Here is a 15,289-nt window from a genome sequence, read left to right as displayed (position 1 = left end):
AATATTGTATGTTCTGGCCTTCAATTCCTTTAACTGAGCCATAGTAAATGGCTCAGTTAAAGGAATTGAAGGCCAGAACATACACAACATTCCTGCACTTTTCGTCAGGTAAAATTACACAAGACTGAATTTCCTATTCACACGTGCATACATAAATGAATATGTGCAAGTGCACATGTAATTGAACACACACACATACAAGCACACGCATGCATAAATGAACATGGGCACACACACGTAAAAACTTCCACCCCTGACATTTCAGAAATGACCAAACTTCTAAACTACAGAAAAGCTTGCTCATCTCAATTAAAATGATAACAGGTGAAGTTTTTGGCAGATGAAGAATCCCCCCCAAAACCCTTACGATCCCTACCTTCTTTACAGTCTGTGGCGTGGAGGTTCAGGAAGGGTAACAGATTCCTGCCAATTGAGATGCACATACACACATATATGCGCATGCACATACATAAACAAACATGTGCACACACATATGTAAATGAACATGTGCACACACATATGTAAAAACTTTCACTCCTGACAGTTCAGAAATGACCAAACTTCTAAACTACAGAAAATCTTGTTGTCTCAATTAGAATGATAATGGGTGAAGTTTTTGGTATATGAAGAATCTCCCCAAAACCCTTAAAACCCTCCCTTCTTTACAGTCTGTGGCATGGCATGGAAGCTCAGAAAGGGCGCATCTCCGTTGGCAGGAATCTGCCCATGGAGATGCCCAAAATGTACAGGAGATGGATGCTGACTACGTGAAATTCATTGAGGACAAAGACTATAGATGTATCATCAGGGAGCAGCTATTGTCTTCAGCTGAGTGACTGTCATTGTTTTTCCTTGATCAGTATGTTGTCATTGTGGGGGGGGGAATGGTTTTCGTGTTTACAACTTGTTTTTTTGTTTTTTCCTGTTTTAGTTCCTTTCTATGTTAAACCCCTAGCATTGTTGCTGTTATGGGTATTGCATCGGACATGCAGGTAAAATTTTCACTGATTGCAATAAAGATATTATATAAATGCACATGTGCACACACACAAGTATAATAAATATACATGCAATGAGGCATAATACTATAAGAGCTAGTGTTAATATATATATATATATATATATATATATTAACACTAGCATTTCCACCACAAAAACCGTAGACAACACCATACCAGCATATTCATCATGTGTCAAGATGTTGTTATTTTTTCTCCGGGGATATGCGATGGTCATTCCCTAACCTGTCCACATCCTCCGTATTTGGTGGTCACGGGCTCGAACCCCGGTCTAATCAAGAAGCGTGTGCTACGCACTGCTGCTCCTGCCCGCCTGGCTACGGAGGTGCCCGTGTTAAGATGAGTGCCATTCTTAACACTTCTAATACCAAACAGCATTAGGTTATAACTGCTTCTTGGTCACATCTGATTCAGGAAGTGGGTGTGCCAGTTTCAAACAGCTGTATATCCATATCCATAGAGAATTGGGCACACGTTTATATGAATTCTTTACTCAGAATAATCAATGTTATAACCTCCCAAAATATTTACTATTCTTCCTGAATCACACTGTATATGTATGTATATACACACATATGCATGTGTGTGTATACATATATTTTATTTTATTTTATTAATAACAAGATACACAACAGGTAACCATTAACAGTGTATCTTAGAGCAGAACAATGAACAGAGTTGAATAATAAGGACTCCAACAATAAGATAAACATTGATATAGATTCAAACAAAAAAAATCATATGTACAAAAGAGGTATGCATTAAGTTAAGTTACTGGTAAAACAAATAATAAATTAATTAATTAGAGAATAAAAAATAATAAAACAAATAATAAACTACAATAATTAGTTGAGAACTAGTCACTTTGCAGTTCAAGAGAAGAGGCAAACTTGTGGATGGAGTTCATCAGATTGGGAGTTGTCAAAATAGTCAATGAGAGAGTAGTTTTCCGATTTGCTGATTCTGTTCAGTAGACTGAACTACATAAAGTCAGTGGTATCAGAGGCAAGGTGAAACAGTGTAAGGTTCCTGACTTGTCTACAAGGAGCATCCAAGTTGATTTTGCTTTAAATTAAACTTGGCCCACATCAAAATTTGAGTTTCACACACCTGAGCAAGATAGTGAAACCATATCACTATGCTTGCATTATACAGGTATGATAAGTCAGGTTTATGAACCCATGTCCAGCTACCATCCAAGAATTGAGGGATGCAACTTCATCTGCACATTAAATATATTACAGCAGTGTCTTAAATGTGGCCCTTAGAAATAATCCAGGAGTTCATAAATAACATCTATCAGAAGACAGAAAGAATTCTGTAAAGCATCGGGAGTCTGTGGAAAATTTTTCAGGCTAAAAGAAATCCTTATGTTACTAGAGTTGGTGAACCACAACATTAGGGGACTGCTGTGGATCTGGTGCAAAATTTGGGTTTGTACAAAAAAAAAAAAAAAAAAAAAAAAAGTGCCTAATTAAATGTTGCCCTAGAATACCAGCTGCATAAAAAAGTTTTCTTTTCTTTTTTTTTTTATGAAACCCCCAAACACAAGAGGTATTAGAACCTGTAGTACTTAGTACTGTGCTTGGGTTGGAGGTTGAGAAGACGAAAGAAGATATTTGTTGACATTGGACTTGAACTTCTGTAGACTAATTTTAAAGAAATACAAATGAGGGAAGGTTGTTCCAGAAAACGGCAGTTGAATGAATAAACGAGATAGATGAAAAGTTGGTTCTGTGAGTTTGAAGTTGGACACTAAATGGATGTGGCTGGTCGCGACACGTGTTCGGACTGTTTTGACAGAAAGAGCAGAAATTATAGAGACCAATTCAGAAGAACAGTGCCCATGGAAGTATCAGTAGAAAAGGTATGCAGCAGAAACAGTACGTCTATGACACAGCGAGTGGAGAGACTCTGTTAGAGAGGAGTCATTAATTAACCTAACTGCCCTCTTCTGAATGGAATCTAGAAGCCTGAGAGAGGTTTTGGGGGCACCGCCCCAGATGTGAGAACAATATTTCCCAGTAGGGTGGATTTGCGATTTGTACAGAGTGAACAGCTGTTTGGACGAAAAGTAACGTCGAGAGCGAAAGAGAAAACCAAGTTTTTTAGATGCAGAGGAAGCAATATTTTTAAAGTGCTTGTGCCAAGAGAGATTAGAAGTCAGGGTAATCCCCAAAAGAGATATATCATTTTGCCTAGAAATTGGAGTGCCACCAAAGATAAGCAGAGGAGCAGAAGAATCCTTTTTGCGAGATATAAGACAAGACTGAGTTTTAGAAGGATTGAAATCAACTAAGTTGTCTTTGTCCCACTGAAGAATTACCTGGAGATTAGCATTTAAGAAATTGGTAGCAGATATTCGAGAAGTTGAAACTGATTGAGCAGGGAAAGGTTTCTCAAAATGGAAAGTAGAATGCAATGTGCTATCATCGGCAAAACTATGGATAAGATTTCCAGTCAATGGAAGAAAGTCATTAATATACAAAAGGAAAAGAGTGGTGGAAAGAACTGAACCTTGGGGGACACCGGCATTAGTAGAAAAGTTAGAAGACAGAGAGCCATCTACCATCACCCTCAATGAGCGATCAGAGAGAAAACTGGATAACCAATTGCAAAAAACAGTTGGCAAACCATAAAATGGAAGCTTGTTTTAGGAGACCGTTATACCAAACACGACTGAAAGCCTTTGAAATGTCAAGAGCAACTGCTTGTGTTTCCCCAAAATTTCCAATGAATTTGTCCATAAATGAGTAACATAAGCCAGAATATCACTAGTGGATCGACACTGACGGAATCTATACTGGTGATCATTAATCAGACGGAAGGTTTCTAGGTAGTTTAAGAGTTCGCGGTTAATTGATTTCTCCATTACTTTAGAAAGAGTAGAAGTAATTGCAATGGGACAATAATTGGATGGGAGGGATTTGTCACCCTTTTTAGGGACTGGCTGGATATGAGCAAATTTCTAAGCAGAAGGAAAAACATCTTTGGAATAAGAAAGTGAAAAAAGCAAAAAAGAACAGCAGTAAGTTCAGGAGCACAGGTGTTGAGAATAAGTGGAGAAATACTATGAGGACCTGGAGCTTTGTTAGCATCAAGATTCGTCAATATCCTTCAGACATCCTTTTGACAAAAGATCACAGGAGGCATTAAATGGAGTGTGTTGGGAATGGTGAGAGGTGTTTTATCAGGATCATTAATACATGAGTTGGAAGAAAAATGCGATGCTAGCAGGTCAGCTTTATCCTTGGCTGAAGTGATAACAGAACCATCTGGTTTTGACAGAAATGGGAGCAGAGATGGATAAAAGTTGCAGCCAATAGCTTTGGCAAGAGACCAGAATGCTCGGCTACCATTAGGGCAAGAAGCAAGTTTTCTACTCTTAGCCTGTTCAATATCAAGTTTGGACTGATTAATAAGTGATTTACAATTGTTGCGAGCTTTGGTGTAGGCAGAAAATGAATCAGAAGATTTGGAAACAAGCCAATTATGATATGCAATGTTCTTCTCTTGACCAGCCCTAGCACCTTTATTGGAAAACCAAGATTTAGATAAAGGATGAGATTTTAAAGTGGAGTGTGGAATAAAGGATTCCATTCCTACAAGAATAATTTCACTGACACGATCTGAGCAAATGTTGACATCAGAAGTTTTGAAACAATAATCCAACTAAGGAAAAGAAGAAAAGAAATCTCGCAGGTCATCCCATTTTGCATTCTTGTAATACCAAACAATACGAGGTTGGGAATAGTCATGAGATAAAGGCTCCATTGGAGAAGAGACAATCATCAAGGTGTGGTCTGAGGTGCATAAAGGACCACTCACTTCAACCGTGTACTTAGAAGGGTTGTTTGTGAGAAAAAGATCAAGCATGTTGGCCGCATGGTTAGGATTGTCCGGTATTCTTGTAGGTAAATGAACAATCTGTGCAAGGTTACTAGTAATTGAAAAAGCCTCAGCATCTCGGCCAGCTGGGTCGGTGTGACTAGAAAACAGAAGCCAGATGGAGTTGTGAACGTTAAAATCACCAAGGAAAATTACCTCACTGTTAGGAAAGTTGGACTGGAGAAAGTCAAGTTTCAAAGAGAGGAAGTCAAACAGCTGTAAGTTATTAGTGGAGTTGGGAGAACGGTAGAGACAACAGATGAATTTGACACAATGAGGTAGAGAGATTTTAAGCCAGAGAAGATCGAAACGAGGAGATTCCAAATTACGAAGTCTTTGACAGGGAATATCGGAACGGACATATGCAAAAGTACCACCTTTGAGGCGAAAGGTGGAATAATTTGGGCAACTGAGATGAGCAGTAGTTGAATCAACTGATAACTGAGATTCTGTCAGAAAAAGTACATGGGGTCTGGCAGACTGCAAATAGAAATGGGCATTGTGAGATCAGAATTGAGGCCACATATATTTGTGAAATGAACTAGGAAGTGTTTGTTAGAGTTATGATTAAATTGAAAACTCCTCAGGTCATTGTTTGTTTGTTTGTTATTTGATTTTTAGGAGCATTAGCAACTAAGGCCATTATTGCTCTGGGAATATGCGGTGGTCATTCCCTTGACCTTTCTGCATCCTCCGTATTTGGTGGTGACAGGCTCGAACCCCAGTCTAATCAAGAATCATGTGCTGCGCCCTGTTGCTCCTTTCCACCTGGCTACGGAGGCACCTCCTCAGGTCATGATGGTCATACCAAGTATAAACAAAGATTTATCGACCTGGTAGGGTTTATGCCAAGGCAAATTGCATTTTTTTTTTATTATTATTACAGTAAACCCTCATTAAACCAGACTAATAGAGGCTGAGAGGTGTCCGTTTTAATGAAAGTCCGGATTATAGGAAATATGCTTTGTAATGTCTAGTGTGTAACAAAGTTGTACACCTGGTTCAATTGATAACCCTCCTTTTGAATAAAATCATTCAATTGTTTCCTGAAAGGCTCAACAGCTTCAAAATCAGCACTAAGAATTTCCCCACACATTTTCTTGTTTGAAATGTTATGCCTTCTTCTAAATCTAAAAAAAGCCGACTGAGCTCACTTTAAATTGTTCAATTCCTAACTGTTTAGCCAGTCTCTCCACCACTGCTTGAATTTCTATTCCTTGCACAGCCAAACCAGACGAACGAAGTTGGGAAAACCATTTGTACACAGCATCATCTAGTGCTTTATCAGTAGGCATCCGCATTCATTTAACTTTACTTTTTTCTTTCCCCACATTAAACTTGAGAACAAAATTACGAATTTCGCTTTTTTTTCTTTTTAATGTGAGATATGATTTGTTTTGCGATGCCGTACTCAAGACAGATGCTGGTCACTGAAGCTCCTTTTATCACTGATAGTTTATCGTGAAGAAAAGCATTTTATGCTTACGCTTCTGTCCTACACTAGGCTTATATATATATATATATATATATACTGTATATAGTTAAACTAGCATTTCACAGCACATTTTAACTAAATGTGCTGTGCAGTTAAACAATGTCTAAAAGACATTGTTTAACTGTTTTGCGATGCCGTACTCAAGACAGATGCTGGTCACTGAAGCTCCTTTTATCACTGATAGTTTATCATGAAGAAAAGCATTTTATGCTTACGCTTCTGTCCTACACTAGGTCGTTTGTGCTGTGCAGTTAAACAATGTCTAAAAGACATTGTTTAACTGCACAGCACAAACGACAAAAGATAGAAGCACGTAATTGCGGAGCAAACGACAAACAACTGTCTGAACCACAGCTGGGAACCAGGTTGTTTGTGCAGCGTGAGTCATCAAGGCCCAATGACCTCGGACACAATACACGTGACCTTTCAGCTGATCGTCGTTTGATTTTTACACTTTAATTTTTTTAGAGCTGTCCGGATTAAGTCACATCTGGATTACCAGGGTCTGGATTAATGAGGGTTTACTGTATTTGTTTTACTATGTTTAATCAGGTTAAGAACTTTATTTCCTTCTCTTCCTTGTAAGTGGAAAAAAACAAAGCACTACAAAAAAAAAATTTACTTCAAATTGTTATAGGAAATACTTTATTTTTACAAATTAACATATACTATAAAATAAGGATATAACTGAATGGAATACCTCCTGAAATTGGCATAGCTGATACTCCTCAGATAGTTGAAATGTTCAAACAGGATACTATGAAAATACAACAAAAACAAGTTCAAGTTTGTCATCAAGTTCAAGTGAGGCTATAGATATTTAAGAAAAAAAGGAGCAAAACTACATTAAATGTGACATTTAAATCAACTGATTTAATTGAAGAACAAGGCTAGCCTGCAGTATTTTCAGTAATGGCTGCCTTATGTCCCATGCTATCAGTCAAAGACAAATCAAATTTTAGATTTTTTTTATATAAAAATTAAATAACAGCATAGAATTACTTTAACCTTTCCATATATTAACAGAGTACAAAGAGGGCATCAAAAATGGAGTCCCACTTTAAACATTAATTCTCAAAAATAACTTTTTTTTTTTTTTTTTCGAATGTTAACATTTTGTTGCAAACTTTGATAAAGTATAGCAATATGGAGGCAACTATGCACTGTTGCCAATTTACACTCATTCTGAATTTTTTTCTATATATCTAAATTCATTGTGCAAAAGCTACTCCCACATAAGGGAACCCGGACATAAATTACTTTTCAAAAATGAGAGGAGTGGGGTATGGTAAATGTGGTCCTAGCCACAAATGTCAATTCACCATTGGTCCCAAATACAATTAAAGAAAAGCCTCAAAAAGGCCAATTATGAATTCTTATTCATTTCAAAAAAATGAGTTCATAATTTGTTTCAAATATATGATGAAAACTGCTATTATCTAATAAATTACTATAAAAGCTACATAGTTTTCTTTTAATAATATAATTATTAGAGGTCTTATTGAAGTAGTGTATCTTACTCTTTATTCCACTCTGTCAACATATTGTATCATCAGCAAATTCAGACATTAAATGTGACATGCCTTCATTAACAGTATTAATGATGGCATGATAAGAATAAAGACAGGAATCTAGATCTGCCCATGCCTTCATTAATACTGTTAATGAAGGCAGAGGCAGATCTAGATTCTTGTGGGTTCAGGGCACACAAGAATCTAGATCTGCCCCTGCACCTTAGTGGGCCCCTTTTAGATATTAGTATAATGCACATGGCATAATCAATTAAATCAATGTGGTCACTTACTGAATAATATATAATTGGTCAAATAAGAGGAGCTATTAGATTAGGGTTACCAGACATCCTCGTTTTCGAGGACATCCTAGTTTTCAGGGATATCCTTGGATGTCCTCGTGGATTTTACACTTGTGTCGTAGTTTTTTTTTTCAATTAAAAAAAAAAAAAACCTTTTCTCATCATAAAATGAATTTTCTCCCAAATATTCCATGCCTTGCACCTTCAGTAAATACAACAGAATAAATTTTATTGAATGTTCTTTTATTTATTCTGTTGTAAACAAAAAAAATTTATTTATAAAACAAATTTATTATTAAAAAAATAAATTTTTAGTAATAAATATTATTTTTAAAATGTTCTCTTTTTGTCCTCATTTTTAAAACTAAAAATATCCTAATTTTTTCCTATTTTGTCCTAACAATATCAATATTCATTTGATATTGTTAGTAAACATAGTAATCATATTGTTCACACATAATATTTTAGGAACATATTTTAGAATGTTGTTAGACTATGAAAAGTGGGAGCTTGGTTCTACCAGGTTCTTGTCAGAGCAAGTGCAGTATCCCCTACCACTAACATTCTAATCGTGAAAACCTCAGATTTGTATAGAATTTTGGTTGAAAATCTGCTTCAAGGTCGTAATAACCATTAATCCTTTAAAAATTCAAATGTCACGAGTGTCTATATGTACTGTAAATAATAAATAAAAAATGTTTTACAAATTAATAATAATATCCTAACATAAAAAAATATAAGTAGATATTTGGGGTCCCTGGACTCAAAAAGGCCATGGACTAAAGCTCTATTAGAATGAAAACTGACAATGTGCAAATTCTCCTATTTAAAGAGCAGTTCAAATGATGAAATGGGTAACTACAACCTGTATGTCTAACCTTTCTGCCACAGAAAATAATGAAGTTTTCTTCATTATTTTCTGTGATTAATAGTAAAATCACAATAGTATGTGATTTTACTATTAATCCCATTATTGTTTAGAGAGGTAATGATAAAGGCTACTATGCACTTTACACCAAGAAATATTTAGACCAAAATGAATATCATGCATTTGAGATTTCCTTCCCCCAGTTACTATACTGGTTTGGTGGGAGGTCTCAGAAGCTATTAATAACCTGTAAGTAATGCTAGTGGGAGCTGAAGTTACTGATATCTCCACCTTTGCTGGTAAGGTCAGAATAAGTAATAAAGCTAAAGGTAACCAGAAGAAGAGACTGAACCATACAAGGAGGAATGGATGATCAGAAAGAATGCTGCTAGCTTGCAGGAAAGCCCTGACTGAGTGAACTTTAGAGTTCCATCTTGTTCAATCCACAATTTCTCCCCAGGATCTACTGAATGGGTACACCGCCCAATGAATTTAACTGACCGCCCGTCTAAAATTTAAGCGATTCTCGCAGTACAATATAGTACTGCTCACTGATCTCGATCAGTATTTTAATTCGAACATACCATGCAAAGTATTACACTTCCCCATCCAGCTACTTCTTAATGCCACCCGGCTGGAAAAATTTTCTGGGGAGAACACTGATCCAGTGGGTGTCTGGAGCAATTCAGAGAGGACATAAGATTTAACATAAGAAAAGTTGAACAAGCACTAAGGTAAAACAAAAGGACTTAAATCAACAGTCATGAGCAGTAATACAGAAAGACAAGTGATACCAAATCTGAAGAATGGTGATGGTGTACTTATAAATAGCAGAGAAGGCATAATTCAAATAACAGAAGACTACCATAAAGTACAGTAAGCCCCCGACTTACATAAGCCAGAGTTATGTAACTTCAGACTTACATAATTTTTTTTTTTTTTAGAATTGTATAATTCAAGACAGTAAAAAAAAAAAAAAAAAATCAATCAATAACGACGAACACGGCACGCACAAATTGCACAAGTCAGATACGGAGTAACAAGTTTAAAAAATAGGAATGAACAGAACATTTTGAAAATTTGTGTTTTTTTTATATGATTGAAGATTTCAATGAAGGGGACACATTTCACCATAATAACGTAAAAATCCACAGAATTCCAGCTACTGGTATTATCACAAATGCAATAAGATTGAGTTTACTACCTGTTCATAATGAATTGCACTAACAGAAAAGCCCAATAAACCGGAAACTGCAAATTGTCAATAGTTTTATGACCTCCAGAAATGTGCTTTAGTAAAATGTGAGCTTGTGCGAGGTGATAATACCTGTGTTTCCACCTTAACCCTGTGAAATTCAGAGAAAATTTCATTTTGACCATTATAAATTGGTACTATAAATCTACCAAGAAAAGGAAAGTGATCGATTTGGTTCAGAAAATTAAAATAATAAGAATGTATGTAAATGGTCAAACATTAGCATTAGTTGAGGCATATGATGCAAGAAAGCAAGCTTATACAGTATCAGCCAAAAAGAAAAAAAAAAAAAAATTTTCCATTTCACACATCCAGTCACTCCAAATGTTTGTCTAGTTCAGCCTTAAATTTATTAAGTTGATAGCTTAAATAAATTTATTCTTACGTATGTCCCCTAGTAGGCAAGACGGCCAACACCGTTTCCAACCATGGTGAATTTATAGAACGGATCTGAGCCCTATCCATCTCAGAAGATCAAATCATGGCATCAATTGATGTAGTGTCCCTTTTTACTTCCATCCCAGTTGAGCTGGGATGGAAGTAAAAAGGGACACTGCCATCACATGTGCCAAGAAACTCTAGTGACCACACCCTTGGCAACAGGACCAAACTAACATCAGATGATATTTTCACCACCCTCATACTGTGCTTAACTGGAGGAGGAATTAGGTTCAATGACTCCATTTACCAACAGGTGCACGGCACAGCCATGGGCTCCCCAGTTAGTTCAGGCACAGCAAACATCGCAATGGAAGAATTGGAGGGTCATGCATTTACGAGTATGCCAGATCCCATTACCTTTTGGTGTCGCTACATAGAGGATGTGTTTGTGGTTATTCCCAGAGATTCGGGCAACTGATTATTAGACCACCTCAACTCTCTGTCACCTTTCATAAAATTCACCATCGAACTAGAGTCGGACAATACGCTGCCATACTGAAACACCCTTCTCCGACATGAGGGCACGTGCTTGAAGACAACATTCTATCGGAAGACTATGTGTGTTGGCCAATTTACCAACTACTTGTCAGCACACACGTGCAGTCCTCTTCTTGGCACTGCACGGACCTTGTTAACTCGTGCCCGAACCCACTCGACTTCTACGGATGAGAGGCACACCGAGATTGCTAGGGTCAAGATGGATCTTACGAGGTGTGGCTATCCCACCAATACCCTAAACAGGTGAGACCTATACGCACGTGACCACATAGCGACCAACAGGAACATTCAAGGTAATGACTCCACCACGAGCACCTTTATCCCATACCACCTGAACCTATCACAGGAGATTTCTAGGGTCCTGAAATCTCATGGGATAAAGTGCGTACAGCTCCCTGGCAGGAAATTGCAATCCATCTCTAGAGTGAAAACACCGGTTCTCACCTTACTACAAAGTGGACTAGTCTACCGCATTTCTTGCCGCGACTGCACTGGTTGCTACATCAGAGAAACTGGGAGAAGGTCCGGCAAACATATCTCAGAACAAGAAAGAGCCATCCGCTTTAGCAGATATAGAACACTTGGCCATTGCTGAGCACTTCTGGTCAACCCAACACGACACTGACCCATGCCGTAATGTCGTGGTTGTTATCGATCGGTCCTGCACATTACCAACGCCGTGCCTGGTTGGAGTCATTGCACATCACGTGCTCTAATACTTAGGTCAACAGAAACAGTGGATGTCGTGTCCACCCTATTATTGAGGCAACCATTCTCATGACTGACAAATGTTGCAATGTTCGCATACATCACAATCGCAGGCTTCAACATCAAACAGTTAGTTGTTACATCAAGCAGTTTACTGTGCATGACTGGCACTACACACTATGTTCTACATTCCTAAAATTTAAGTTCAACTGATGAAGGTTACCTTAATAACCAAAAGCTTTTTTTGTACTGTACATATTTAACATTAAACCTGTCATTTATTTTATTTTACTTTCCATTTCGCTCTGTGCAACATAATAACTTATACAGAATGAATTCAGAGTGCACAAGCCTCTTTACCTATTTTCTTTTTTTGGTTTGCAATGCATCATGATACTAGTACAAATACTGGAATGGCATCACAAATTTTACTATTCTTCAAGTATCACGTTTACTTTCGATCTTCAGCATCATTTTTGAACTTGAAATATGGTAAAAAAATTCATTACAGCTCCATGTTTGTGCAAAATGCACATTGCATGCTCACTCTTGTGGTGGTTTTTCCACAGTTTTGGTTTCTGTTTCACTTTCACTCATCTGTGCTCCATGAAATGGCCATATTTATTTTTTTTTTTTTTGATAACAGATGTTACAAAAGATTATTTTTTCACATTATCCAATATACTTTCAGAATTCAGAATAAAATTTTAAAATGCCTCATTATAAACTATTTCTTTCCATTTACCTTTAAAAAAAACTGATTTTGAATAAAATATATCAATGCACTCACTACTGAATTTTCTTTTTGGCACATCTATGAAAGATTTAATATTCCCAAGTATCAAAACTTCACTGAAAGGAAAACTATTTAGGTCTTCAGGAAAGATACATTAGTAAGAAATGTTAGTATTAGCATCAGTTTAGGCATATGATGCAAGAAATATATATAGCATCAGCCAATAAAAAAAAAAAAAAAAATCCCTTCCCATTTCACCCATGCAGTCAACTAACTCCAAACGTTTGCCTAATTTAGCCTTAAATTTATTTAAGCTATAAACTTCCACAATAATAGATGGAGGTCGGTTCCAGCAATCAACTACCCGCTGGCTAAAGGCAAACTTCTGCACATCTATTCTACAACTGTCTTTCCTCAGTTTGAATTTATGTCCCCTCAGCCGCCGACCGGGCTAGCCAGGTAGGTAAAGTGCCTGCCTGGCAACCCAAAGGTCGCGGGTTCGATTCCCGCCTCCGGCTTGGATCACAGTAAAATGCAAAAACTTTGGGAGGTGCAATATGGCCATAGAAGCTGATGCACCAACAACTAACAAAAAAAAAAAAAAAAAAAAAAAATCCCCTCAGCCGTTATTAAAAAAAAAGGTTGAAAACCAGTGATTCAAGTCCTTATACACCTCAATCAGATCACCTTGCAGGTGCCTAGTCTCCAGATGCTGCAACTTGCAGAGCTTAAGTCTCTCTTGGTAAGAGCACCTCTTTGTTCTTCTCACCAATCTTGTTGCCCTTCTCTGTACTAGTTCTAGCAACTCTACATCCTTCCTAAAATGAGGTCTCCAATCCTGTACGCAGTACTCAAGGTGTGGCCTGACCATTGCCTTATACAAGGGGATAATCGCTTCCTTGTCTCTGCTAGCAAAATTCCTATATATCAGTGACAAAACTCCATGACCTGCTCTGCCAGCCCGTCTGCACTGTTCAGAGAACTTCATATCTGACGGCACAATTACCCCCAGGTCATATTCATTCTCCACCTCCCTGAGTGTAGTACCACACAGTTGGTAAGTTTCTCTTGTGTTACTGCTAACCATATGCAGTACTTTTCATTTGTCAATGTTAAAATTTAGATACCAATTCTCAGCCCATTTGCCTAACTTTTCCAGATCCTGTTGCAGTACCATACTGTCTTTACTGTCCTTAACAACCTTGCCAACCTTTGTATCATCTGCAAACTTCAACATTAAGCCTGATATACTTCATCGATATTGTTATTAAATACAAAAATTAACAACGGGCCTAGAACCGAACCCTGGGTGACTCCACTAATAACATTAGTCCACGTAGAGAAGTGTCCATTTATTAGCCCTCTCCGTCATCTACTACTCAACCATCCCTTTATCCATTGCAGCAACTTGCCCTTAATGCCATACTGCTTCAATCGGTAAAGCAGTCTTCCATGTGCAACAATATCAAAAGCTTTCCTGAAATCCAAGTATATGATATCAAAATTATTTTCTGCATCCACTTCCTTTGGAACCACATCATAGTATCCAATCAAATTGGTCAGACAAGACTTCCCCTTAACAAACCCATGCTGTGTCTGAACTATTACTGCAGCCTTGTATAGGTGATCCCACATCACTTCTTTAATCAGTGATTCCATTACTTCCTCCAGAACAGAATTAAACTAACAGGTCTATAATTATATAATTATTTGTGTCACTCTTTGAAACCCCTTTGTGAAATGAGGATACATTTGCAAATCTCCAGTCCATGGGGACCTCCTCTGAATCTAAGAATGCTCTCATAATTATGGCTAAGGATTTGATAACTTCCCTTGCTGCCTCCTTCAATATAACTGGATAGAGTCCATCCACCCCAGGTGCCATTTTTATACTTAACTTCAACAATTTCTCCTCCACTTTGATCTCCGTTATTACAAAATCATTTAGCCCCCTGTTAGAGTTTAGTAAACTTCTATCCTCCCCTTCCTGACAGAATTCCTCATGTGTGAATGTAGATGCAAAATACTCATTCAGTTTGTCAGTTATCTGAGCAGGATCAACTGTCAAACCACCAACATCAAGTGGACCAATCTGATTCACCCCTTCCTTCTAGAGCAGTGATTTTCAACCTTTTTTTAATAACGGTACCCCTAAGTCATTTATTTTATTTTGCGGCACCCCTACTCAAATTGAGGGGTCCATCAAGCTCTCAGCTGCCCACATCAACGCCAGAGCTTGCACTTGGTCATCATACAACACAACGGCAACCCCCAAGGCAGAATGCGCTGGTCCCACAGGAACTAGTAGTTGTTGGTGACTCTTGTCAGGGAAACGGGGAACATGGTATGTAAAAAGGATAGGTGGAACAGGACCAGGGTATGTCTGCCAGGGGCAAAGGTTGATGACGTTGTAGAGCAGATATCATCTTTTAAAGGCACAAAAGGTGATATAGTTGTACACGTTGGCACTAATGATATTAAGAGTAGGAGACTAGTAGAATCACTTAACAAGTACAGGTCACTGCTGAAAAAAAAGCCGTGAATTAGGGTTGAATTTGAAAGTGTCTG

At 37.6% G+C, this 15,289-nt stretch overlaps 1 protein-coding gene across 1 annotated transcript in view; it reads right to left on the bottom strand.

Annotated features, from left to right (window-relative positions):
• Window positions 1-15,289, bottom strand: part of LOC150078990 (patj homolog) — a 946,782-nt gene that overhangs the window by 926,074 nt on the left and 5,419 nt on the right. The window contains exon 2 of the mRNA XM_090382912.1: window positions 7,103-7,159. Coding sequence (XP_090239038.1) covers window positions 7,103-7,118 — 16 coding nt within the window. The 5' untranslated portion in view covers window positions 7,119-7,159. The remainder of the gene's footprint in view (window positions 1-7,102; window positions 7,160-15,289) is intronic.

This window comes from Mastigoproctus giganteus, chromosome 10, assembly GCF_048544385.1.
Source record: "Mastigoproctus giganteus isolate SK-2022 chromosome 10, ASM4854438v1, whole genome shotgun sequence".
In the NCBI taxonomy this organism is placed as follows: Eukaryota; Metazoa; Arthropoda; class Arachnida; order Uropygi; family Thelyphonidae; genus Mastigoproctus; species Mastigoproctus giganteus.
This window is presented reverse-complemented; position numbering and strand designations above follow the sequence as displayed.